This window comes from Lampris incognitus, chromosome 11, assembly GCF_029633865.1.
Source record: "Lampris incognitus isolate fLamInc1 chromosome 11, fLamInc1.hap2, whole genome shotgun sequence".
Classification (NCBI taxonomy): Eukaryota; Metazoa; Chordata; class Actinopteri; order Lampriformes; family Lampridae; genus Lampris; species Lampris incognitus.
This window is the reverse complement of record NC_079221.1, coordinates 1484158-1511867: the sequence shown is the minus strand read 5'-3', so window position 1 is coordinate 1511867 and position 27710 is coordinate 1484158. Positions and strand designations below refer to the sequence as shown.

Below are 27710 nucleotides of genomic sequence, written 5' to 3'. Positions count from 1 at the left end.
TTGCCCTCTAGTAATTTACTGTAATAATCCTTTTTGCTGATTCTCATAATTCTAGTTAATTTGTTTTTATATATCTTATATTTTTGATCAGCTTCTGTTGTTCTTTTCTTTAAAAATTCTTTATATAATAAATTTTTCTTCTTACATGCATTTAGTATTCCTTTAGTTAACCGTGGTTTTTCAGCATATATTTGTTTACTTACTTTCCTTACTAGTGGACAGTTTTTTTTCATGCAGCATTACTATAATGGACAGAAATTATTCATAGGCCTCATTTGCATCTTCTACGTATACTGTCCTATTTAAATTCTTGATGCATTAAGCTTACAAAGTTATTTCCCATTTGGATTCCCTTTTAATTTCAATTTTTATTTAATTTTAACCCAGGTGTCGTCCACAAATCTGAATGGCTAGGTGGTGTTGGTTCAGATTTGTGGACACCTGGGTTAAAATTAAATCTCAGGACACCCCACGTTTCACCGACCACATTAACTCTGTGGACACCACATCAAGTTCACCAGGGAGGATGTGGAACATGACAGGTCAGCCTTCTTACACTGAAACTGTAATTGGTGATGGGGGACATTTGATTGTTGGTGTTTACCGTAAACCAACACATACTGATCAGTACTGAAGGTTTGACTCTCATCATCTACTGGAGCACAAACTAGGAGTCATCAGGACGCTGGACCACCGAGCTGACAGCGTCCCCACCAACACAGCAGCCGGGGAAGAGGAGAAGTCCCACATTAAACAGGCCCTGGTTAAGTGTGGTTATCCTAACTGGGCGTTTGTCAAAGCCAGGAAGATCCCAAACAGTGCAGCAGCTGATCGAAGAGAGGAGAAGGACAACAGCTGTCTTATTAAGTGTAAACCAGCTGTGATTCTGTGTGTGGTGGGAGTGTCGGAACAGTTGAGATGCGTATTTTCCAAACACCGCGTCTCGGTTGCTTTCAAACCCCAAAACGCTGCACCAGAAGTTGGTCCATCCCAAGGATCAGGTCCCCCGGCACAAACAGCAATATAGTGTAGCTGTTAAGTGCCGGGAGGATTGCCGTGACTTGTACATCAGGGAAACTAAACAGATGCTGGCCAAGAGGATGGCACAACACAGGAGAGCTACCACGTCAGGCCAGGACTCCACAGTCTGCACCATCCACAGGCCAGGACTCAACAGTCTACACCCATCTACAGGCCAGGACTCCACAGTCTACACCATCTACAGACCAGGACTCCACAGTCTACACCATCTACAGGCCAGGACTCCACAGTCTACACCATCTACAGGCCAGGACTCCACAGTCTACACCATCTACAGACCAGGACTCCACAATCTACACCATCTACAGACCAGGACTCCACAGTCTACACCATCTACAGACCAGGACTCCATAATCTACACCATCTACAGACCAGGACTCCACAATCTACACCATCTACAGACCAGGACTCCAATATCTACACCATCTACAGACCAGGACTCCACAGTCTACACCATCTACAGGCCAGGACTCCACAGTCTACACCATCTACAGGCCAGGACTCCACAGTCTACACCATCTACAGACCAGGACTCCACAATCTACACCATCTACAGACCAGGACTCCACAGTCTACACCATCTACAGACCAGGACTCCACAATCTACACCATCTACAGGCCAGGACGCCACAGTCTACACCATCTACAGGCCAGGACTCCACAGTCTACACCATCTACAGGCCAGGACTCCACAGTCTACACCATCTACAGACCAGGACTCCACAATCTACACCATCTACAGGCCAGGACTTCACAGTCTACACCATCTACAGACCAGGACTCCACAGTATACACCATCTATAGGCCAGAACTCCACAGTCTACACCATCTACAGGCCAGGACTCCATAGTCTACACCATCTACAGACCAGGACTCCACAATCTACCCCATCTACAGGCCAGGACTCCACAATCTACACCATCTACAGGCCAGGACTCCACAGTCTACACAATCTACAGGCCAGTAGCCACTCTTTCAAGGATGACGATGTAACCATCCTTGAAAGGGAGGAACGCTGGTTTGAACGGGGAGTCAAAGAGGCCATCTATGTGAAGAGGGAACAACCATCCCTGAACTGCACCAGGAGGTGTCTTCATCTGTCACCAACACCTACAGTCACTGTATTGTTTATAAGGGTGGGGACACCTGCAGTCACTATTGTTTATAAGGGTGGGGACACCTGCAGTCACTGTATTGTTTATAAGGGTGGGGACACCTGCAGTCACTGTATTGTTTATAAGGGTGGGGACACCTGCAGTCACTATTGTTTATAAGGGTGGGGACACCTGCAGTCACTGTATTGTTTATAAGGGTGGGGACACCTGCAGTCACTGTATTGTTTATAAGGGTGGGGACACCTGCAGTCACTGTATTGTGTATAAGGGTGGGGACACCTGCAGTCACTGTATTGTTTATAAGAGTGGGGACACCTGCAGTCACTGTATTGTTTATAAGGGTGGGGACACCTGCAGTCACTGTATTGTTTATAAGGGTGGGGACACCTGCAGTCACTGTATTGTTTATAAGGGTGGGGACACCTGCAGTCACTGTATTGTTTATAAGGGTGGGGACACCTGCAGTCACTGTATTGTGTATAAGGGTGGGGACACCTGCAGTCACTGTATTGTTTATAAGGGTGGGGACACCTGCAGTCACTGTATTGTTTATAAGAGTGGGGACACCTGCAGTCACTGTATTGTGTATAAGGGTGGGGACACCTGCAGCCACTGTATTGTTTATAAGAGTGGGGACACCTGCAGTCACTGTATTGTGTATAAGGGTGGGGGCACCTGCAGTCAGGTGAGACTGAAGAGGTCACTTAGATGATGATGAAACATATCTGTCAATAAACGATGTGTCCCAATGAACTGATTCAACCTTCTTTGATTTTCTTACCTGGATGATTGAACATTTATAAAGAGACATCAATGCTGGTTTAAAAGTTAGTGTCTTAAACACAGAAAAGATCCACAAAACATAATTTTTATACAATAAGGCATGGAGGTTATGGAGGGGAGTGGAGGGTTTGAGATGGTTTAGAATCCAGTGTCCATGCTGAGGGATCGTCGAGTCACATGCTCAATTTCTCCTGGGACATATTCACTGAAGCTAATTTGATACTTGGCCAACATTTTCAGCATTGGGCGCAAGTTAAACCACCACTGCATCTTAGGCATCCGATGCCTGCAAAACAAAGACCGAACTCTGTATCCTGGTGTTTTCAAACTCGAATATTGATATTGGCAATAACAGTGAATGAGATTTTTGGCTCTCTTACTCAAAATCGGTATCATCCTTGAGCTCAGTGACCGGTATGAAGGAGATGACCTTCCTGTTGAGGCCAAGCACACATGCAGTCTCTGGCGAGTTGGCAAACACGCGTCCTAAGGGGACAAAGCAGAAGCACAATACTGAACTACTTCCCTTCAAAAATTCTAGAGATGCAGCCATTTATTTAAGTAGGGCTGCGACCATCACTGCACCTTGCCGGAAGTTTTCAGTCAATTTCTCTGAAAGCCAGAGCACGGCCTTCACGCCCATCTTGGTGCCAAAATTTCTGTCAAAGGGTGTAGGTGCCCCTCCCTAGAGAGAGATCACACAGCAATGCATCAGGTGAAAGGTAGTACATTAAGCCTAATTAGCCAGGTTGCATTTTATCATAACAATAAACCCTGTGGATTTATGTTGGATTCATACCTGCTGAAGGTGCCCAAGCACATTGACTCTGCAGTCAAAGACACCCTTCCCCTCTGCAGAATAAAGTCTATGGATGAAATCTGTGGTGTACTGCTCATGGCATTTCTCATTTCTGTAGACAGAGAGATTGGCAGTGAGAAAAAAAATATTAAATTTCCTCTTCAAAACCAGTGCAAATACACTACCTAAAAAAGAACATATCTTTATAGGAAGATGGAAAACATTACTGCAACTGGCTGGTCAGCTTATGAAGATCTTTACAGCTCAACGAGGCCATTATTTACCTCAGTACCAGACCTCGCTGGATATCTTTCTTCATCTTCTCTGTCAAATGCTCCACATTGGTCTGTGAAAGGGCGAGGTAATTAAGGAGCAGTCTCAACAACAGATGGAGAAAACTGTTCTGCTCCAAAGGTCATACAGACAGATCTGTGTATCCCTGTGTGGCTGGTACCTCCATCAGCCACTTTGTCATTAGTGTCAGGCTGTTGAATTATCAGTCACTAGTGAAATGTGCTTTAATTTACTTCTTTTGTGAAATTAGTCAATGTAAATTTCATCTTAAAGGAGAATGGGCAGTTGCCTGCATACAGCAAGCGTTTCACAGAAAGCTGAGGAGAAGAGAAAGAACAGGAGATATAGAAAATAAGACCCTGGTGGGACTTCAGTCCCGGGGATTAAAAGCGCTGAGGCTCCACAGACACAGGGTTAAAACCACTACTGTATTATCAAATTGGAAAACATAATGAATCAATGGCATACTTTGGAAAATGTGCCGGGGCAGTTTTTGCTTTTTGTCTCACCTTCAGGTCACGGATGTTGAAGGGGTCTTCGAATATGTAGGCTGCATCGGCGCCCACAGCTATACCGGTGCAGGTTGCCAGGTAGCCACAGTAACCCCCCATGGTTTCTACCACAAACACACGCCTCTTGGTTCCAGTGGCAGACTGCTTGATCTTGTCACAGCTCTAAAGTGGAAATCGAAGTGACATGAAAGGACTCTGTGCTTGCTTGGGGGCAGTGTCTGGCAGTGGTTGGACGGTAGAGTGGGGCTTGCTGTGGCCCATAGAGGGCAACGTGGTTCACCTGCTCCTCATCAACCTTCTCCTTTTAAAACGTCTCTTTCCCAGTGGGTGCTGTTTGATGAGCCCGTTGTCTCGAAGCACAGACAACGCAGGCCTGTCCACACTTGTACAAAGGAGTAAGGGGCTCATCTCCGCAAATGAGAACATTAATTAAGAAATGCACCCACTGTACATTGTGTTTTTTTGCTTGGGTGAACCAGAAGGCCGTTTGAGTCTCCTTCCCCTCAGACACTAATGAGGTGCTGCAGAACTACACCAGTGCCATTAAACACTCACTGTCACCTGGTCCCAATGACTATGGCCACGTCAAGGTCTGGCTCAGTTACAAGGCAGTTTAAATTGATCTGCTACTTTTATGACTTTAAATCCCAGACTCTATGGGATCAACAGGACTGATACACTACTTTTCCATCTGCTGAGCCCTCACCTCCATGGCAGCGTTGACTGCAGTGTCCGCTCCCAGGCTGAAGTCGGTACCCGGGACGTTGTTGCTGATGGTGGCCGGGATGACACACATGGGGATGCAGAGCTCATCATAGCGACTCCGGGCCTCAAATAACTGCAGGACACCCTCATACCCCTGGAGGTCAAATAGGTTCAGTTTATGTATAGAGGACATTTAAGTAGAGTCAACATTGGGTAAAGCAGTTCCTAATTACAAAAAAGAATAGAAACAGAATAAAAAGAGATAGCACTGAAAATAAAAACAGACGTGCTAACAACATAAATCAATATGACGGTGATTTAGCTGAAGTTGTTTGAAGATTTGTGCCTAATATTCTTCCTACCTCAAATCCTCCAATGATTAGCAAGGCAGATATTTTGTATTTGTTAATGGTGTCTACAATCTTCTCTATGTGTTTACTTGGAAGAGTTCTGGAGAAAATACAAGAGAACGTTACAAAGCAAAATTAGTATCATGCTTTGTTAGGATGACATGGAATTTACCTGTATATTTTTTGATCACTAACAAATAATGATAGAAAAATACTATTACAACATCACAGTCATAGGGGCCGAGGCCTCACCGTTTTGTCCCCAGTAGAGACCCTCCTTGGCCTGTCCATCCAGCCACATTGTGCCATAACATCTCACTCACCTGTGAAGAGCGATGCGTTAGTGGTTGTTACCCCGTCATAGTTATAACAAGACTACATTTATTCAATGGATGTATTTACGCGACTACGTTTAAAAAAAGGCTGTTTTACGTTTCTGGCTTGCCCACCTCTGTCCCTGCTATACTCGCCACTCTTCGGTCGTTTAGCCTGATATCGGGATACAAACTGAATTTGAGCAAAAGTGAAATATTTCCTATTAATACCGCCGCTAATGATGATCCCTTGCATACTCTACCCTTTAAGACTGCCAAACACAGTAACACATATTTGGGAGTTAAAGTCACGCAAAAAATGGAGGATCTTTATAAAGCAAATTTTGCCCCTTTGCTGACCCGAATTAAAGGGGATTTGGATCGCTGGTCCGTTCTTAATCTTTCTTTGGTTGCACGAGTCAATACGGTCAAAATGAATATTCTCCCACGCTTTTCCTATCTATTTCAATGTATACCTCTTTTCCTCCCTCAGACGTTTTTCCACAAAGTGGACAGCACGATCCTGGAGTTTGTATGGAATAAGAAAGTTCCTAGAATGCGTAAGCAATATCTACAAAGGCCTAAACTGCTCGGTGGCATGGCACTGCCTAACTTTAGATTTTATTATTGGGCTTCCAATATAAGAATTTTTAAATCCTGGCTTCAACTTGAGGCCTCTCAACCCCCTCCAGAATGGCTTATCATAGAATCCAATTCGGCTAAACCTGCGTCGTTAAGAGCTTTGCTACACTCCCCTATCCATTTCTCCACATCTCCATATACTAAGAATGTAATTGTTAAAACATCTCTTAGAATCTGGGTTCAGTTTAAGCGCTTCTTTGGCCTACAGACTTTTTCTACCTATGCTCCACTAGCCGCCAATCATGTTTTCCTTCCTTCCCTGATGGATAGTGTCTTTTTACGGTGGGAAAGGCTTGGCATCAACACCTTTAAAGACTTGTATATTGATCATGTTTTTGCCTCTTTTCAGCAATTGTCAGACAAATTTTCACTTCCTAAGCAACATTTTTTCAGATATCTGCAGGTCCGGAGCTTTGCTCCTAACATGTTTCCCCACCTACCTAATGATTCTGTTCTAGATAGTTTCCTGACACCAATCCCAACCCTCAAAGGCTCCATCTCATATATTTATAACCAAATTTATCTTTTACGTCCGGACTCCTTAAATTCCATTAAGATGTTATGGGAGAAGGATTTGGGGGAGGCAATATCAGAGGAAATTTGGGCGGAGATTTTAAAACGAGTTCATAAATCCTCTATTTGTGCGAGGCATAGCCTTATTCAGTGTAAATTGGTTCATGGCACCTATTATACTAATGGCCGTTTGTCAGAGTGCTATGATGGGGTGTCCCCTGCATGCAGCAGATGCCAGCATTCACCTGCGGATCTTAGACATATGTTCTGGCTCTGCCCATCTTTGCATAAATATTGGACAGAAGTTTTTAATATAATTTCTGTAACAAGTGGGGGAAAGTTGAGCCTGACGCTTTTGGTGCGTTGTTTGGAGTCTTTCCTATGTTACCAACTCTCTCTGCAGTTAAAAAAGACCTCCTGGCTTTTACCACTTGTTTGGCCAGGACACCAATAGTCATTAAATGGAAGTCACAGGTGTCACCTTCTCATATTCTCTGGGCTCGAGACCTTCTCTATTTTCTTAAATTAGAAAAACTTCGACGTTCACTGAGTGGTTCTGCTGGTAAATTCCAGAAATTATGGGGTCCATTCTTTTCAATTTATTAATCACATAAGTTTCCGGTTTATCCTGGACTGATAAAGGTGTTTATGGTTTACAGGGCTACTGATGCTGGGCAGCGTGCAGTTTAACTGCTGTTATACCAATGTATTGTGGCCTGCGTGGGTGGGCGGGTGGGTGAACGTGTTGGTCCTTGGCTGGTGGGTCGGGCCCTTTAGTCGGGGCGCTGGCCCGGGTCTCCCGCTCCGCGGGCGGCAGCGTTGGCCGGTCGGCTGGGGGGTCCGGCCCGTTGGTCGGGGGCCGGCGTGTCTGCTGGGGGGTCCGGCCCGTCGGCTGGGGGGTCCGGCCCGTCGGCTGGGGGGTCCGGCCCGTTGGTCGGGGGGTCCGGCCCGTCGGCTGGGGGGTCCGGCCCGTTGGTCGGGGGCCCCGGCCCGTTGGTCGGGGGCCCCGGCCCGTCGGCTGGGGGGTCCGGCCCGTCGGCTGGGGGGTCCGGCCCGTTGGTCGGGGGCCCCGGCCCGTTGGTCGGGGGGTCCGGCCCGTCGGCTGGGGGGTCCGGCCCGTTGGTCGGGGGCCCCGGCCCGTTGGTCGGGGGGTCCGGCCCGTCGGCTGGGGGGTCCGGCCCGTTGGTCGGGGGCCCCGGCCCGTGGGTCGGGGGGTCCGGCCCATCGGCCGGGGGGTCCGGCCCGTTGGTCGGGGGCCCCGGCCCGTTGGTCGGGGGGTCCGGCCCGTCGGCTGGGGGGTCCGGCCCGTTGGTCGGGGGCCGGCGTGTCTGCTGGGGGGTCCGGCCCGTCGGCTGGGGGGTCCGGCCCGTTGGTCGGGGGCCCCGGCCCGTTGGTCGGGGGGTCCGGCCCGTCGGCTGGGTGGTCCGGCCCGTCGGCTGGGGGGTCCGGCCCGTTGGTCGGGGGCCGGCGTGTCTGCTGGGGGGTCCGGCCCGTCGGCTGGGGGGTCCGGCCCGTTGGTCGGGGGCCCCGGCCCGTTGGTCGGGGGGTCCGGCCCGTCGGCTGGGTGGTCCGGCCCGTTGGTCGGGGGCCCCGGCCCGTTGGTCGGGGGGTCCGGCCCGTCGGCTGGGGGGTCCGGCCCGTCGGCTGGGGGGTCCGGCCCGTCGGTCGGGGGGTCCGGCCCGTCAGCTGGGGGGTCCGGCCCGTCGGTCGGGGGGTCCGGCCCGTCGGCTGGGGGGTCCGGCCCGTTGGTCGGGGGCCGGCGTGTCTGCTTGTCCGTGTGCATTACGGTATTGTCTAGTGGGGACACCACTGTTTGCTGACTGATGTTTTTGTTTTTGGGTTTTTTGTTTTTGTTTGTTTTGTTTCTCCCTCCTCTCTCTTTTGGCTGCGTTTTTGTTTTTGTCTTGATTTTTTGTTTTTTCCTTTTTTATTGTTATTTTCAGTTTATTTTCTGAGGCAGTAATGCTGTTTTTGTGTATAACATTTTTGATTGTCACTTTTTTACAGTATTTTGATAATAGAGAAGTGTATCGTATATGTACATATACATATATATTTATACCTGTTTTGGATAAAAACATTTTGTAATGCACTGGTGGCGCACTTGTATTTTCATGTAAAACTTAATAAACAAAGTTAAAAAAAGAAGGCTGTTTTGACATTGGTTCCATGAACAGCTGACGACTTAATAGAAAACTGTTTCAAAGAGCAAGGGCCAATGGGGAAACTCCATCTTGGCCATCCGACCAGTGGTGAAACTCCATCACTCACTCAAGTCACTCACTCACGGACAGCCGCATGTGTCGGCTGGCCTCATTCCTCCAATCTACCTCAGCATCATAAAGATGCAGTGGAACAAGCCTTACCGCTCCACTGGCCAGCCCTTGAAAGCCGTCGCTGATGCCATAGACTTTGTGTCCGTGAGCAAGCGCTACCCTCACAGCAGACCTCACTGCTGCATTCATCCCTGCAGCGGGGGCTCCCACATTCAGAATAGCCAAGGAATGGTCATTCTGGGGCGAGAGAAGTTGGACATATCTGAACATAACTGCATTTAGACGTGTTTAAGCTTGTGTTTAAATGTCTTTGTTTTGTGTCATTTGCTCATTCGTGTCTGTGCTTCACCTGAGGCTGGGCAGACTTCTGGAAGGCAAGAAGCTTATAGACGTTCCAGTTGTTTTCAAAGCTCCTGCAATAACAACATTAGTTTTAGATGGGTCAGTTATAAACTTAGCACAAAAAGTAAGGAAATGTGTGTTTGGTAGATTATTTCTTTGGTGTAACAATGCTTCTTGGCAATAAATCTTATATCAGGCACCTGATTGTCAGCACCTGGGGTACCAGAAGCTTAAAACAAGAGTCAATAGCAACAGCAAAAAAAGCTGTTTGGCATTGGCAGAGAAGATTTGGCAAATTTTTCATGGGTATCTGGCACCAAGACGTTAGCAGCAGAGCCTTTATGTCCTGTAAGTTGTGAGGTGGGGCCTCCATGGATCGGACTTGTTTTTCCAGCACATCCCACAGATGTTCGATCAGATTGAGATCTGGGGAACTTGGAGGTCAAGACAACAACTTGAACCATTTGTGACGTTCCTCAAACCATTCCTGAACAATTTTTGCAGGGTGGCAGGGTGCATTATCCTGCTGAAAGAGACCACTGCCCTCAGGGAACACCACTGCCATGAAGGGCTGTACCTGGTCTGCAACCACGTGTAGGTAGGTGGTACGTGTCAAAGTAACATCCACATGAATGCCAGGACCCAAGGTCTCCCAGCAGAACATGTCCAGAGCATCACATTGCCTCCACCGGCTCGCCTTCTTCCCATAGTGCATCCTGGTGCCATCTCTTCCCCAGGTAAACGACACACACACACCCAGCTGTCCACTTGAGGTACAAACCCGAATTCCAATGAAGTTGGGACGTTGTGTAAAAGGTGAATAAAAAGAGAATACAATAAGTTGCAAATCCTTTTCCACCTATATTCAATTGAATACACTACAAAGACAAGATATTTAATGTTCAAACTGATAAACTTTATTGTTTTTTTGCAAATATTCCCTCATTTTGAATGTGATGCCTGCAACACGTTCCAAAGCAGCTGGGACAGGGGCATGTTCACCACTGTGTTACACCACCTGTCCTTTTAACAACACTCAATAAGCGTTTGGGAACCGAGGACACTACTTGTTGAAGCTTTGTTGCAGGCATCAAATTCAAAATGAGTGAATATTTGCAAAAAACAATAAAGTTTATCAGTTTGAACATTAATCATCTTGTCTTTGTAGTGTATTCACTTGAATATAGGTGGAAAAGGATTTGCAAATCGTTGTATTGTTTTTATTCACCTTTTACACAACGTCCCAACTTCATTGGAATTGGGGTTTGTAAAAGAAAGCGTGTTTCATCAGACCAGGCCACCTTCTTCCATTGCTCCGTGGTTCAGTCCTGATGCTCACGTGCCCATTGTAGGTGATTTCAGTGGTGGACAGAGGTCATCGTGGGCACTCTGACCGGTCTGCAGCTACGCAGCTCCATATGCAGCAAGCTGTGATGCACTGTGTCCTGACACCTGTCTGTCATAGCCAGCATTCACTTTTTCAGCAATTTGAGCTGCAGCAGCTCCTCTGTCGGATCGGACCAGACAGGCTAGCCTTCCCTCCCCACGCACATCAGTGAGTCTTGGGCGCCCATGACCCTGTCGCCGGTTCACCGCTTGTCCTTCCTTGGACCACTTTTGGTAGGTACTGACCACTGCATACCAGGAACACCCCACAAGACCTGCTGTGTTGGAGATGCTCTGACCCAGTCATCCAGCCATCACAATCTGGCCCTTGCCAAAGTCGCTCAGATCCTTACGCTTGCCTGTTTTTCCTGCTTCCAACACTTCAACTTCAACAACTGACTGTTCACTTGCTGCCTAATACATCTCACCCCTTGACAGGCGCCACTGGAACGAGATAAACAGTGTTATTCACGTACCTGTCAGTGGTTTTAGTGTTTTGGCTCATCGGAGTATATTTATTAAACATCTGTTTCTCTTTAAACTGAAATTGTCTGTTCATGCCATTTAGAGCAGTAATAAGCCCTTGCAAGCTGTCTTTTGTGGTTATTATTATTATTTATATGATTATGTAAAGCACTTTGAGTGGCTGTTGCAACTAGGAAAGCGCTATATAAAATGCAACTTGACTGAATGATTGAGTGATTGATTGATTGATTGATTGATTGATTGATGGATGGATGGATTAATTAAAAACCATCTAGGCAGATTTATTCTGGAAAAGATTTGCTCCTTGAAATCCAGTCATTATCTTCTGTCTTCTACAGTCATTACAATCTTGTAAATGTCTTGAAAGAAGACATTTCCTTCAAAATAGCTGATGCAGCTAAATAGCTAATGAATCATGACACCGATATTTCTTCTTTTTTTTAACGAATATGTGTTGTTTCTTTTCCCCAGATAGTGAAACTGTCATTTTGGAATGAAAATGCAAAATTATTTTCTAAACGATTTACATTGCACCCAAGAATCCTAGTTCTTACCCTCCACGCAGTTTGACAGCCTCATCAAACCTCTTCTCATTCATAGCTTTCTGTACCAGTTTGGTCTGCAGACAAGACAAGACAAGAGAAAAGATCATCTCCCATCTGCCCTCATGAGCAAACTACAATATATGCAACACTCAATGGCCAGGGTCCCCCATCAAAGTCAGAATTAATGACAAGCTCTTGCTACCAACCTTCAATGCTCTAAACAGGTTGGCTCAACCACAAATAGCCGATCTAACACCCCCCATCCCCACCCCACCCCACACACACACACACACACACACAAACCTGTACTTCTATCTCTGTGAGGACTCCTCACTGACTACATTAATTCCCTCACTTTGACCATAAGAACAACATCCCTAACCTAACCCTAACCCTAAAATAGAAATTTCCTCAGTTTGCAAAAATGTCCTCACTGATGGTTAAAAACTCAAATTGGGGCGTCCAGGTGGCGTAGCCGTCTATTCTGTTGCCTACCAACACGGTGATCACCAGTTCGAATCCCCATGTTACCTCCGGCTTGGTCGGGCGTCCCTACAGACACAATTGGCTGTGTCTGCGGGTGGGAAGCTGGATGTGGGTATGTGTCCTGGTCGCTGCACTAGCACCTCCTCTGGTTGGTTGGGGCGCCTGTTCGACAGGGAGGGGGAACTGGGGGGAATAGTGTGATCCTCCCACCCGCTACGTCCCCCTGGTGAAACTCCTCACTGTCAGGTGAAAACAAGCGGCTGGTGACTCCACATGTATGGGAGGAGGCATGTGGTAGTCTGCAGCCCTCCCCAGATCAGCAAAGGGGGTGGAGCAGAGACCGGGACGGCTTGGAGGAGTGTCTGTGAATGTTCTCATTCATCCAGGTCATGGTTATCCTACCCAGGAGACTCAAGAAGCCTAGCCTCCAAGAACAACAGTCGGTCACTAGCGGCTCCAACCACTCTCATGACCACTGAATAATGAAGTCCAAACTAACACCCCCAACCACCGTCGCTGCTAAACAAATGCATATCAATAGCTCCGATAACGACGGGCGCGGCCAAACATCGGTACACAAAAGAGCCACTCATATCTATGGCTCTGTTAGCGACGGGCGTTGGTAAACATCGCATCACAAAGAGCCACGCATATCTATGGCTCTGACAACGACTCCTAGAGGATAAATTCAGAGTCTCATCACCAGCCAGCCAGACTAGCTTGGTCTAGTCAGAAAGGCACCAACTGAGGAAGCCTCTTGGATGGGAGGCGAAACGTCTTCATGGATATACACCAAGCCCAGTTGCACTCGGAAGAGTGGAGCAATTGGCCAAGTACAATTGGGGAGAAAAAAACCAAACAAACAAACAAAACAAAACCCTCAAATTGGTCCTCACAGAGATAGAAGTACAAGAACACACACACACACACTCTCTCTCTCTCTCTCTCTCTGGTCCTTGTGGCTGGTCCCATTCGACTTGTGTGGAATGTGTCAGGTTTTGCCTGAGGAAGACTATATTCGTTGAATCGTTGCTTAATGAAACACGGGAGCTCAAACTCCAGAGTGCGGATAATGTTCTCAGCGGCTATGTATTCCTTTATGCGGCACCTGGCCTCCTAGAGTCTGGCTGCACACTCCACTATTTTCACATTATGCTGGTCCCACTATCACATTCCGAAGCACCAACCGCAGCAGCCTTGATGATGGGGCTTTCCGTGTTGCTGCCCCTAAAAGGTGGAATAACCACACCCCTTACCTGAAGACAGTTACCACTCCATGTGTATGTAATCAAAACTCACCTTTTTAACCTCTCCCATACTTACAGTTCAGTCATCTACATGGATGCAAATACTGTCATTGAGTTCTGGGATGGGGCTGCACAAAATTATGATTTCAATCAATTCATTTGTTTTTATTATTTTCATTTCATATTTGTTAGTATGACTTACCATCTCAACACACTCCATCAGAGGGAGGCGCACAGCCTGGTTACCCACGAGGCCGATGACACAAGCTGGAGTGTCAGGAGTGGCATCCATCAGGGCCACCACTGCCTCCACACCCAGCTTACTGCTCTGGAGACATACACACATTCAAAACAACAAATCTTTTATTATTATTTTTTTATTTTGGATTTCCTCCCTTTTTCTCCCCAATTGTACGCGGCCAATTACCCCACTCTTCTGAGCTGTCCCGGTCTCTGCTCCCCCCCCCCCCCTCTGCCGATCCGGGGAGGGCTGCACACTACCTACCACATGTCTCTTCCAATACACGTGGAGTCACCAGCCGCTTCTTTTCACCTGACAGTGAGGAGTTTCACCAGGGGGACGTAGCACGTGGGAGGATCACGCTATTTCCCTCCCCCCTGAACACGCACCCCAACTGACATGAGGAGGCGCTGGTGCAGCAACCAGGACACATACCCACATCCGGCTTCTCACCCACAGATACGGCCAATTGTGTCTGTAGGGACGCCCAACCAAGCCGGAGGCAACAAGGGGATTCGAACCGGCAGTCCCCATGTTGGTAGGTAACAGAATAGACCGCTACACTACCCAGACGCCCAACAAATGTTTTATACTAAGCCAACATGTCATCGGTGAATTTGGCAAAATGCTTCCAGTCAGTTTCACAACCCAGCCACTGAGGATGCACAAGTCAGGTCATTCTTAGTGCCGGTCCCAAGCCCGGTTAAATGGGGAGGGGTGCGTCAGGTAGGGTATCCGGCATAAAATCTTTGCCAAATCAAATATGCGGATCATAAATAAGATTTGCATACCGGATCGGGCGAGGCCCGGGTTACCAACGACCGCCACCGGTACTGTTAACCAGCAGGGTGTTGGTGGAAACTATGCTACTGTTGGGTTAAGGAGAAGGAGAGGGGGAAGACATGTCCAGAGGCAGCTAGAGAGGAGGAAGGGTAGGAGTGTGGAGGTGAGAGTTGTAACTTTGAATGTTGGCACTATGACTGGTAAAGGGAGAGAGCTGGCTGACATGATGGAAAGAAGAAAGGTAGGCATACTGTGTGTGCAAGAGACCAGGTGGAAGGGGAGTAAGGCCAGGAGTATCGGAGGTGGGTTCAAACTCTTCTACCATGGTGTGAATGGGAAGAGAAATGGGGTAGGGGTAATTCTGAAGGAAGAGTATGTCAAGAGTGTGTTGGAGGTGAAAGAGTGTCAGACAGAGTGATGAGTATGAAGCTGGAAATCGAAGGTGTATTGCTGAATGTTATCAGTTAATATGCCCCGCAAGTTGGGTGTGAGATGGACGAGAAAGAAGAATTCTGGAGTGAGTTGGACGATGTGGTGGAGAGGGTACCCAAGGAGGAGAGAGTGGTGATTGGAGCAGACTTCAATGGACATGTTGGTGAAGGGAACAGAGGTGATGAGGAGTTGATGGGAAGGTATGGAGTCAAGGAGAGAAATGTGGAAGGACAGATGGTGGTGGATTTTGCGAAAAGGGTGGAAATGGCTGTGGTGAATACATATTTCAAGAAGAGGGAGGAACACAGGGTGACGTACAAGAGTGGAGGAAAGTGCACACAGGTGGACTATATCTTATGTAGAAGGTGCGATCTAAAAGGGATTGGAGACTGCAAGGTGGTGACAGGGGAGAACGTAGCTAGGCAGCATCGGATGGTGGTCTGTAGAAGGAGTTTGGAGACCAAGAAGAGGAAGCGAGTGAAGGCAGAGCCGAAGATCAAATGGTGGAAGTTGAAGAAGGAAGACCGTTGTGTGGAGTTCAGGCAGGAGTTAAGACAGGCACTGGGTGGTAGTGAAGAGTTACCAGATGACTGGACAACCACTGCAGAAATAGTGAGGGAGACAGCTAGGAAGGTACTTGGTGTGTCATCAGGACAGAGGAAGGAAGACAAGGAGACTTGGTGGTGGAATGAGGACGTACAGCAAATTATACAGAGGAAGAGGTTGGCAAAGAAGAAGTGGGATAGTAAGAGAGATGAAGAAAGTAGACAGGAATACAAGGAGATGCAGCGTAAAGCAAAGAGAGGTGGTGAAGGCAAAGGAAAAGGCGTATGGTGAGTTGTATGACAGGTTAGACACTAAGGAAGGAGAAAAGGACTTGTACCGATTGGCTAGACAGAGGGACCAAGCTGCGAAGGATGTGCAGCAAGTTAGGATGATCAGGGATAGAGATGGAAATGTGCTGACAAGTGAGGAGAGTGTGCTGAGAAGGTGGATGGAGTACTTTGAGGGGCTGATGAATGAAGAAAATGAGAGAGAGAGAAGGTTGGATGATGTAGGGATAGTGAATCAGGAAGTGCAGAGGATTAACAAGGAGGAAGTGAGGACAGCTATGAAGAGGATGAAGAGTGGAAAGGCAGTTGGTCCTGATGACATACCTGTGGAGGCATGGAGATGTTTAGGAGTGATGGCAGTGGGGTTTTTAACTAGATTGTTTAACACAATCTTGGAAAGTGAGAGGATGCCTGAGGAGTGGAGAAGAAGTATACTGGTACTGATTTTCAAGAACAAGGGTGATGTGCAGAACTGCAGCAACTACAGAGGTATAAAGTTGATCAGCCACAGCATGAAGATATGGGAAAGAGTAATAGAAGCTAGGTTAAGAGGAGGAGAGGTGATGATCAGCAGCAGCAGTATGGTTTCATGCCAGGAAAGAGCACCACAGATGTGATGTTTGCTTTGAGAATGTTGATGGAGAAGTATAGAGGAGGGCAGAAGGAGTTGCATTGTGTCTTTGTAGATTTAGAGAAAGCATATGACAGGGTGCCGAGAGAGGAGGTGTAGTATTGTATGAGGAAGTCAGGAGTTGCAGAGAAGTATGTAGGAGTGGCGCAGGATATGTATGAGGGCAGTGTGACAATGGTGAGGTGTGTGGTTGGAATGACAGACGGGTTCAAGGTGGAGGTGGGATTACATCAAGGATCGGCTCTGAGCCCTTTCTTGTTTGCAATGGTGATGGACAGGTTGATGGACAAGATCAGGCAGGAGTCTCCATAGACGATGATGTTTGCAGATGACATTGTGATCTGTAGTGAGAGTAGGATGCAGGTGGAGGAGAGCCTGGAGAGGTGGAGGTATGCACTGGAGAGAAGAGGAATGAAAGTCAGTAGGAGCAAGACGGAATACCTATGCGTGAATGAGAGAGAGGACAGTGGAATGGTGAGGATGCAAGGAGTGGAGGTGACGAAGGCATATGAGTTCAAATACTTGGGGTCAACTGTCCAAAGTAACGGGGAGTGCAGAAGAGAGGTGAAGAAGAGAGAGCAGGCAGGGTGGAGTGGGTGGAGAAGAGTGTCAGGAGTGATGTGTGACAGAAGGGTACCAGCAAGAGTTAAAGGGAAGGTTTACAAGATGGTAGTGAGACCAGCTATGTTGTATGGTTTGGAGACAATGGCACTGACGAAAAGACAGGAGGAGGAGCTGGAGGTGGCAGAGATGAAGATGATAAGATTTTCACTGGGAGTGATGAAGAAGGACAGGATTAGGAATGATTATATTAGAGGGACAGCTCAGGTTGGACGGTTTGGAGACAAAGCAAGAGAGACAAGATGGAGATGGTTTGGACATGTGTGGAGGAGAGATGCTGGGTATATTGGGAGAAGGATGCTGAATATGGAGCTGCCAGGGAAGAGGAGAAGAGGAAGGCCAAAAAGGAGGTTTATGGAGGTGGTGAGGGAGGACATGCAGGTGGCTGGTGTGACAGAGGAAGATGCAGAAGACAGGAAGAGATGGAAACGGATGATCCTCTGTGGCGACCCCTAATGGGAGCAGCCAAAAGTAGTAGTAGCTTCCAGTCAGTTTCACCCATATAAAAATATGCATGATAATGAAAAATACTTTCTGTTGAAATATCTGCAGTGTCTGACGATGTAAATCATGTTTAACGTGTGGTGTGCCACAGTCTCATTGTTACAGTATTGAGATGCAACTTCTCTGACTCACCAGTATTCTGTCAAACGCTGAGGGAGTCCCTCCTCGCTGGACATGGCCCAGTACAGTCACCCGGGTATCATAACCCAGCCTCTTCACCACCAGCTAAACAAAAAGACATGAGAGCATTTACCACAGTCCATGTTCAGCCTTTAGTACAGGTGGACCCTAAACAGACTTTTGCCCCTTTTCCACTGCATGGTACCGGCTCAACAGGACTCTACTCACCTTACTTTTCTAGATTTGATTTTCCGCTGCAGATCGTACCCTCTCATGCCGAGGCCCCACGTGCTGACTAGTTCTCCCTCCCTTCTCTACCAGCACCCCACAGAAGTGTTTTATTTTCAAAAAATAAAAAAATCAACAAGACCAACTCGAAATGGCTGTGTCACATGAACAATAGTAGTGTAACTAAGAGATTCGCTGAAAAAGAAATTGTTTTTTTACATGGATAGATTATTAACTATAATACAAGCTTCACGAGTCTCGCTTTGGCATTTCCTGCTTATAAACACTGTGTTGGAACTCTTAACAGATTCGCCCTCATCTAGTCTCAGTTTGGAGTACTGCAGCCTATGACGGTGTTCGCAGTCACGTGATTCCAATGACGCGTGAGATTCAGATGGAGGGCAGGAGGTGGAAAGCAGAATGGATGAGGTGAAGGAAAACCCATACTGTGCTAGTTTAGACGATATTACAAGAGGAATGTATAAACAGAAAATGAGATATGTTGGATGTGATCCTTATGTTAAGAAGAGGAGCGATTTTTCAACTGAATTAAAAGATTTGCCCGAGGCAGTAGATATAATAATAATAATAATAATAATAATAATAATAATAATAATAATAATAATAATAATAATAATAAACTTTATTTGTATAACACATTTCAAACATAAAATGCAGCTCAAAGTGCTTTACATTAAAAACAAGGGAAACAATAAAACTCAACAATACAGATAAAATAAGTTCAAAGTAATAAAACACAGACCTAGGCAAAAAACATAAAACAAGGCAAGAAATAAAACCACAGTACAAGATAAAAAATAAGAATAAAAAGAAATATAAAGTGGAATCAATTAAAAGCAAGGGCATAAAAATGGGTCTTGATCTGATTCTTAAAACTATCTAGGGACGTTGCTTCTCTTATTTGTTGGGGGAGTCTATTCCAAGCCGTCGGTGCATAAAAACAAAATGCTGCTTCGCCATACTTTATGTAGTTTATTCTAGGGACATTGAGCAGGCCAGCACCAGAGGATCTAAGAGAGCGGCTCGGAACATCATCAGATAAGCAGTCAGATAGGTATGAGGGTGCTAAACCAGGTGGAGCTTTAAACACAAGTAAAAGAATTTTAAAATCAATCCTCAATGCTACAGGAAGCCAGTGTAAAGATGCTAAAACTAGGGTGTGTTCCCTCATCCTGGTTTTTGTTAGGACCCTTGCTGCCACGTTCTGTACTAGTTGCAGCCTATCGATACTTTTTTGGGTAAACCAGTAAGAAGTGCATTGCAATAGTCTAGACGCGAAGAGATAAAAGCATGCGTCACCTTTTTGGCATCTTCCAGGGAGAGGTAGGGTCTAATTCTAGCAATATTTTTAGGTGAAAAAAGGCACCCTTTGTAACATTGTTATGTGATTTAAAATCCAACTCAGAGTCAATGATGGCACCCAGGTTTTTTACTACAGTCTTATTCTGTACAGCCAGACTAAGTAACTGTAAGTAACTAGTACCTTGTTCTCCAGACATCCTTCTACTCAAGAAAACAAATGCAGCATACAAAAGGATGGAGGCATGCAACTTTTGTGTGAGCAGTTGGGTCTATGACCTTGGTACCAAGGTGCTCCACAATAGCTGCCGTTTGGTCTTCGCCAGGGTGAGTGGCTTGTCTTTTATGGTCCTGGGGATTAACCTAGCAACAACCAGTAAATGCCGTAGCACCACTCGATGTTAACGTTACGGTTGTTTACGTAACGTTACTGGATTAACCACTCTCAAAATTCCAGGGAAACACCACTAAATTAATTGCTTTTGTTTTTGTATAAGATGTATGTACATGTAATTGTAGCCTACCCTACCCAACGAAAGGAAATGACAGCAACCGTCAGTTTCTAAAACACACTTCTGCAGATCCCAACACGGTGAAACTAAGCTCAAACGAGGCAACTATAAATTCTAAGGTTTGTCTTAGACTAAGACAAACAACACAAAGTGTAGTATGTCATATCTTAAAATTTTCCATGTTATGGACCAACAGTTAGCTACATAAACATAGCCACATAAGCTGTGTTATCTTTGACAAAGTGGTCACTGCATACATAAGCCTTCCCTGACTCCGCTAGACCAAGGTTTGTAAGCCATTTTTCTCTAGCGTTTTTTGGTCAATTTCTTGCCCCCCCCCCTCCCCCATTAACAACAACTTTTGGTACTCAATAAAAACTCCTTGTGGTTTCTCAGTTTGATCAATTTGAGCAACCATAAATGACGCCAAACATGGGCATTTCGAAAGTTTGTGATAGTGCTTCCTATGTAGAAAATCACTTCCTGCCCTGCCCTCCATCTGTAGTTTGTGCCACAATAAACACAATGACGTGATGTCATATGCAAACAATCGGCTGACTTTTATTGTGTTTCCCTGTCCTTTATGTTCACTTCCTGTTAAGTTCATAGAAGAAGAAGAATATCAGGAAATTGGTTTCTTTTCACTCATACATAGCAGCAAGGTGGTCCGGTATTGCAATCCTGCATCAATCTAATGCCATCCTTTTGTTTATTTTCCTTTCTATGGAACCATCAGTAAGTAATATAATTACTGAACAGCTTACCTTTCTATTTGTAACAATATTTGTCTAATATGGATATATTTTGATATGTTATTGTTGAATACAATGTTGTTAGCTTTAGCACAGGTAGCATCTCAATACAATAGCTGTAAATTGTAGTGAATACTTACCATCTGTTAAAACAAGCATTTGTTAGTAGTAATGTTTACACTTGGATGTAATGCTTCTAAGTAAGGTTTACATGTAAATCCTATCTGAATACTTACTTGAAGTGCCCTGTTAAGGAAAACGTATGTTAATTTACTTACCGTTTATACTTACCTGGAATGGAATAGTCAGTAAACATGTTATACCTATCTGTATACCGTACCTGTGACTGATGTCGTGCATGTCTGTTTTTACAGTTACGTACTTCTTCATATTGAACCTGCCAAATACACACTTGTCTGTTCCTTGGAGGTCTGATGCGGATAAGAGTTTAGCTGACTGTTGAACTCAGTATAGGCTCATTGGGAGGACACTGAGGGAGTACAGTAGAGTGAAATGATGACCATTCGTTGAGGGATGTAAACTGGATGCTGGATTCTGACTTAACCATCAGGTTAGTCAGCCATTGAACACTTAACTCACCACTGTGCTCACTCACCTGTCGTCATGGACAAAGATAGACCTCACACTAAAGCAGGAGAGAATCATGCACACCAAACTAGGTCACATGTAGATCTAGAGAGTGGGTCTATCTCAGCCACTCTTTAAAGTCATCACACTCATCGTGCTCATCACGGTTGTCTGTCTCCTCAAGAACCAGCATAGCCGCGGCTAAGGCATGTGCTGAAGCGCAAGCAGCCCATGCTAGAACAGCTTATACTCAAAGAGAGATGGACCTGAAAGTGGAGAAAGCTCACCTTGAGGCAAGATTAGACATACTACAACAAGAAAAAGAAGCTGATGCAGCACTCGTTAAAGCAGAGGTCTTGGAAGCAGCCGCAGTAGAATTAGAAGCTCAGGAACAGTTCAAAGAAATTGAGCTTGTTCCCCTGGAACCAACTTCACAACAGAGAGTTAGTGAGTATGTGACTAAGCATTCAAACCTCAAGTTCATTGAACACACACAGAAAGAGAAAGATGACTACCCTGCAGGAGCACACATCACACCTCAACCCAAACAAGTGAGAGGTATTCCACTGTCACACGAGTCATCCCCATTATACCCCAGGAGTAACTCACAGCAGTATGTCTCCCCACCACAAGGCAACAGATCAGACAGCAAGAGAATAGGTATACAGCAATGCAGCTATCCTGCATACGAAGCACATAACACCACATCAGAGCTCGCCAGGTTCCTTGCCAGACGCCAGCTGGTGACTGGAGGGATAAATAAATTTGATGATCGTCTAGAGAATTATCTCAGCTGGAAATCCACCTTCCTAGGCACCATCGAGGGACTAAACCTTACAGTAAATGAGGAAATTGATCTTATGATAAAGTGGCTGGGCCCTGAGTCCAGTGAGCAGGCTCGTAGGATCAAAGCAATAAATGTTTACCATCCCTCTGAAGGCCTGAAAATGAGTTGGTCAAGAATTGAAGAATGTTACGGTTCACCGGAGGCCATAGAGAGAGCCTTGTTCTCAAAGATCGAGAACTTTCCCAAGCTTTCAGGTAAAGACCATCACAACTGTGTGAGCTCAGAGATGTACTTCTGGAATTGGAGTACGCCAAGCAAGATGGACACCTACCTGGATTGTCATACTTGGACACAGCCAGGGGTATGGGTCCCATTGTGGACAAGCTGCCCTTTCACCTCCAAGAGAAGTGGATGTCCACAGGGTCAACATATAAAGAACAATACAAGGTGTCTTTCCCACCTTTTCACTCCTTCACTGACTTTGTACGAAGAGAGGCCAAAGCCCGTAACAACCCCAGTTTCAATACAACACCTCTCTTGTCATCCACTGCAAAGGAGGAAAGGTACATGGGCAACAGCAGGAGACCACCGGTCTCAGTACACAAAATCAACATATCTACAGAAGCTGCTACCGAAGTGGACAACACAGTCTAAGACATAAGTAAGCAGTGTCCCATCCACAACAAACTGCACCCCCTTCGAAAGTGCAGAGGTTTCAGGGTAATGCCTCTGGATGAGAGGCAGAAGTTCCTCAAGGACAACTCCATCTGCTTTCGTTGCTGTGCCTCAACCACCCACCAAGTGAAGAATTGTGACGTGGTTGTAAAATGCACAGAGCGTGAAAGTGACAGACACTTAGCTGCTCTTCATCCAGGACCAGCACCCCCGTTTCTAAAACCTCTCTCTCCATCCAAAGAGCATGGCAGGGAGCAGGAAGCTGCGACATATCCTGATGTGACAGCCCGATGCACAAAAGTCTGTGGAACTGGATTTAATGGCAAATCATGTTCCAAGATATGCCTCGTAAACATCTATCCCGAAGGTCTGCGGAAAGAGAACAAGAAGATCTACGCCATCTTGGATGACCAAAGCAATCTGTCCCTAGCCAAGACAGAGTTCTTCGAATGTTCGGCATTCAAGGCAACACAACTCTGTATATATTAAAGACCTGTGCAGGAACAACAGAAACAGCAGGGAGAAGAGCATATGGCTATATCATCGAGTCTGTAGATGGCAAAACCAGCATTCCACTTCCTACACTGATTGAATGCAACCAGGTACCAAATAACTCCTCAGAAATCCCCACACCTGAAGCTTCACTTCACCACAGCCACCTGAGTTCTATCACAGACCAAATACCACCTTTTGATCCCGACGTGCAGATACTGCTCCTGCTGGGACGAGACATCTTGCAGATCCACAAGGTGCGCAGACTGTTAAATGGCCCACACAATGCACCCTATGCACAGAAGCTAGACTTGGGATGGGTAATAGTAGGCGATGTGTGCCTCGGCTCTGCTCATAAGCCAAATGAAGTGAGCACTCTAAAAACATGCATCTTGGGAAATGGACATCCAAGCTACCTTACGCCATGTGAGAGCCTGGTCAGAGTCAAGGAGAACTACAGCATCAAAAGCAAACAGGAAACCCCTCTCTGGCCTCACGCATCAAGCACGATAGTGAAACCCACTGAAGAGAACATCGCAGAAAATGTCTTCTGCAGAACTGACAAGGACAACCAGCTCGCACCATCTATTGAAGACACAACCTTCCTGGAGATGATGGAGGACAAGTTCTTCAATGATGATACAAACATCTGGGTTGCTCCACTGCCTTTTCGCACTCCCAGACATCTTCTCCCAAACAACAGGGAGAACGCCTACAGGCAATTGCTGTCACTCAGATGCACTCTGGACAAGAAACCAGATATGCAAGCCCATTACATTGAGTTTATGCAAAAGTTATTGGACAACAATCATGCAGAGGTAGCACCACCACTTCAGAAGACCAAGAACGATGGTACCTTCCCACCTTCGCTGTGTACCACCCACAGAAACCTGACGAGATTAGGGTGGTTTTAGACTCAAGTACACAGTTCAAGGGCATAGCGTTGATTGATGTGCTCTTACAAGGTCCAGAACACTCACCGGAGGCCTCACTTGAGGACTCTGTCATCACCACTCCAGTCAGCGAGAAAGTAACTGCTCCTGAAGGAGTTCCTGAACACTGTCCTACTGACAGGCCGCCAGGCGTGACAGCAGAGCCTCCACCTGCACTATGATGCTCCACGAGGACAAGGCAGGCTCCTGCTCATCTGAAAGACTTTGTGTGATAGTAGCGAGACCCCTCAAGAAAGAGCAAAAATACACTCTGGGGCTCGCTGGAAGGTTGGCAGTCTACCCACCTTCCTAGTTTCTAGTTTTTTGAGTTCAAAGATTTGATATAAACTATCAAGCTTACTTTTCAGTTTGACATCCTAAAGATGCCAGGTGGGGAGTGTGATGGAACCAGATTTGTTTGTTTTTTTATATTTGCTACCCCCTGGTGGTTGTTCTGAGTAGTTACTTTTGTTAACCCCGGAAACAGGAAGTGCTCCACTTCCTCTCGAGATCTTGCCATAGATGGCCGCATGTTACTGCTAGCTACAATACAACACAATCCTTTCCTTCACAGCTTATACATGGCATCATCTTTTCACACGTATCCTGATTAAACTGCCAAATTCAACACATCCGTCTGTTCCTTGGAGCTTGATTAGGAGTGTTTAGCTGTCTGTATAGCTGAGTACACGTTCATGAGGACAACGCTTAGCGAGGACAGAACAGTGAAAAGATATTCTGTCCTGTCAGCAAACCTCGAATACCTTCTCAAGAACTTCCTCAGAGGTTGTACTTCTCATATTCTGAAGATAAGAGACGCCAAGCGGGGAGTGTGTTGGAATTCTTAATAGATTCACCCTCATCTAGTGCCAGTTTTGAGTACTGCAGTCTATTCACTTTTATTTGTATTTCCTGTCCTTTGTTCATTTCCTGTTAAGTTCATAGAAGAAGAAAAATATCAGGATATTGGTTTCTTTTCACTCATAGTGCATCCTTAGTGCCGGTCCCAAGCCCGGACAAATGGGGAGGGTTGCGTCAGGAAGGGCATCCGGCGTAAAATCTTTGCCAAATCAAATATGCGGATCATAAATAAGACTTACATACCAGATCGGTCGAGGCCCGGGTTACCAACGACCGCCACCGGTACTGTTAACCAGCAGGGTGTCGGTGGAAACTATGCTACTGTTGGGCGAAGGAAAAGGAGAGGGGGAAGGCATGTCCAGAGGCAGCTAGAGAGGAGGAAGGGTAGGCATGTGGAGGTGAGAGTTGGAACTTTGAATGTTGGCACTATGACTGGTAAAGGGAGAGAGCTGGCTGACATGATGGAAAGAAGAAAGGTAGGCATACTGTGTGTGCAAGAGACCAGGTGGAAGGGGAGTAAGGCCAGGAGTATCGGAGGTGGGTTCAAACTCTTCTACCATGGTGTGAATGGGAGGGGTAATGGGGTAGGGGTAATTCTGAAGGAAGAGTATGTCAAGAGCGTGCTGGAGGTGAAGAGAGTGTCAGACAGAGTGATGAGTATGAAGCTGGAAATTGAAGGTGTATTGCTGAATGTTATCAGCACATATGCCCCGCAAGTTGGGTGTGAGATGGATGAAAAAGAAGAATTCTGGAGTGAGTTGGACGACATGGTGGAGAGGGTACCCAAGGAGGAGAGAGTGGTGATTGGAGCGGACTTCAATGGACATGTTGGTGAAGGGAACAGAGGTGATGAGGAGGTGATGGGAAGGTATGGAGTCAAGAAGAGAAATGTGGAAGGACAGATGGTGGTGGATTTTGTGAAAAGGATGGAAATGGCTGTGGTGAATACATATTTCAAGAAGAGGGAGGAACACAGGGTGACGTACAAGAGTGGAGGAAAGTGCACACAGGTGGACTATATCTCATGTAGAAGGCGCCATCTAAAAGGGATTGGAGACTGCAAGGTGGTGACAGGGGAGAACGTAGCTAGGCAGCATCGGATGGTGGTCTGTAGGATGACTTTGGAGACCAAGAAGAGGAAGCGAGTGAAGACACAGCCGAAGATCAAATGGTGGAAGTTGAAGAAGGAAGACTGTTGTGTGGAGTTCAGGCAGGAGTTAAGACAGGCACTGGGTGGTAGTGAAGAGTTGCCAGATGGCTGGACAACCACTGCAGAAATAGTGAGGGAGACAGCTAGGAAGGTACTTGGTGTGTCATCAGGACAGAGGAAGGAAGACAAGGAGACTTGGTGGTGGAATGAGGAAGTACAGCAAATTATACAGAGGAAAAGGTTGGCAAAGAAGAAGTGGGATAGTCAGAGAGAGGAAGAAAGTAGACAGGAGTACAAGGAGATGCAGCATAAAGCAAAGAGAGAGGTCGCAAAGGCAAAGGCAAAGGCGTATGGTGAGTTGTATGACAGATTAGACACTAAGGAAGGAGAAAAGGATTTGTACCGATTGGCTAGACAGAGGGACCGAGCTGCGAAGGATGTGCAGCAAGTTAGGATGATCAGGGATAGAGATGGAAATGTGCTGACATGTGAGGAGAGTGTGCTGAGAAGGTGGAAGGAATACTTTGAGGGGCTGATGAATGAAGAAAATGAGAGAGAGAGAAGGTTGGATGATGTGCGGATAGTGAATCAGGAAGTGCGGTGGATTAACAAGGAGGAAGTGAGGGCAGCTATGAAGAGGATGAAGAGTGGAAAGACAGTTGGTCCTGATGACATACCTGTGGAGCATGGAGATGTTTAGGAGAGATGGCAGTGGGGTTTTTAACTAGATTGTTTAACACAATCCTGGAAAGTGAGAGGATGCCTGAGGAGTGGAGAAGAAGCATACTGGTACCGATTTTCAAGAACAAGGGTGGTGTGCAGAACTGTAACAACTACAGAGGTATAAAGTTGATCAGCCACAGCATGAAGACATGGGAAAGAGTAATAGAAGCTAGGTTAAGAGGAGGAGAGGTGATGATCAGCGAGCAGCAGTATGGGTTCATGCCACGAAAGAGCACCACAGATGCGATGTTTGCTTTGAGAATGTTGATGGAGAAGTATAGAGAAGGCCAGAAGGAGTTACACTGTGTCTTTGTAGATTTAGAGAAAGCATACGACAGGGTGCCGAGAGAGGAGGTGTGGTATTGTATGAGGAAGTCAGGAGTTGCAGAGAAGTATGTAGGAGTGGTGCAGGATACGTATGAGGGAAGTGTGACAATGGTGAGGTGTGCGGTTGGAATGACAGATGGGTTCAAGGTGGAGGTGGGATTACATCAAGGATCGGCTCTGAGCCCTTTCTTGTTTGCAATGGTGATGGCCGGGTTGACGGACAAGATCAGGCAGGAGTCTCCATGGACGATGATGTTTGCGGATGACATTGTGATCTGTAGCGAAAGTAGGGTGCAGGTGGAGGAGAGCCTGGAGAGGTGGAGGTATGCACTGGAGAGAAGAGGAATGAAAGTCAGTAGGAG

The 27710-nt window shown here is 46.4% G+C and overlaps 1 protein-coding gene across 1 annotated transcript in view; it reads right to left on the bottom strand.

Moving 5' to 3' along the window:
• Positions 1 to 2929: 2929 nt before the first annotated feature.
• The window catches only part of pfkla (phosphofructokinase, liver a), a 39837-nt gene continuing 15056 nt past the window's right edge, over positions 2930 to 27710 (bottom strand). Inside the window, exons 9-22 of the mRNA XM_056290126.1 lie at positions 18014 to 18106; positions 14039 to 14164; positions 12113 to 12177; positions 9694 to 9757; positions 9435 to 9581; positions 5852 to 5922; positions 5612 to 5699; positions 5251 to 5403; positions 4542 to 4706; positions 4023 to 4084; positions 3739 to 3850; positions 3525 to 3624; positions 3320 to 3425; positions 2930 to 3225 (exon numbers count right to left, since the gene is read on the bottom strand). Coding sequence (XP_056146101.1) covers positions 3078 to 3225; positions 3320 to 3425; positions 3525 to 3624; positions 3739 to 3850; positions 4023 to 4084; positions 4542 to 4706; positions 5251 to 5403; positions 5612 to 5699; positions 5852 to 5922; positions 9435 to 9581; positions 9694 to 9757; positions 12113 to 12177; positions 14039 to 14164; positions 18014 to 18106 — 1500 coding nt within the window. The 3' untranslated portion in view covers positions 2930 to 3077. The remainder of the gene's footprint in view (positions 3226 to 3319; positions 3426 to 3524; positions 3625 to 3738; positions 3851 to 4022; positions 4085 to 4541; positions 4707 to 5250; positions 5404 to 5611; positions 5700 to 5851; positions 5923 to 9434; positions 9582 to 9693; positions 9758 to 12112; positions 12178 to 14038; positions 14165 to 18013; positions 18107 to 27710) is intronic.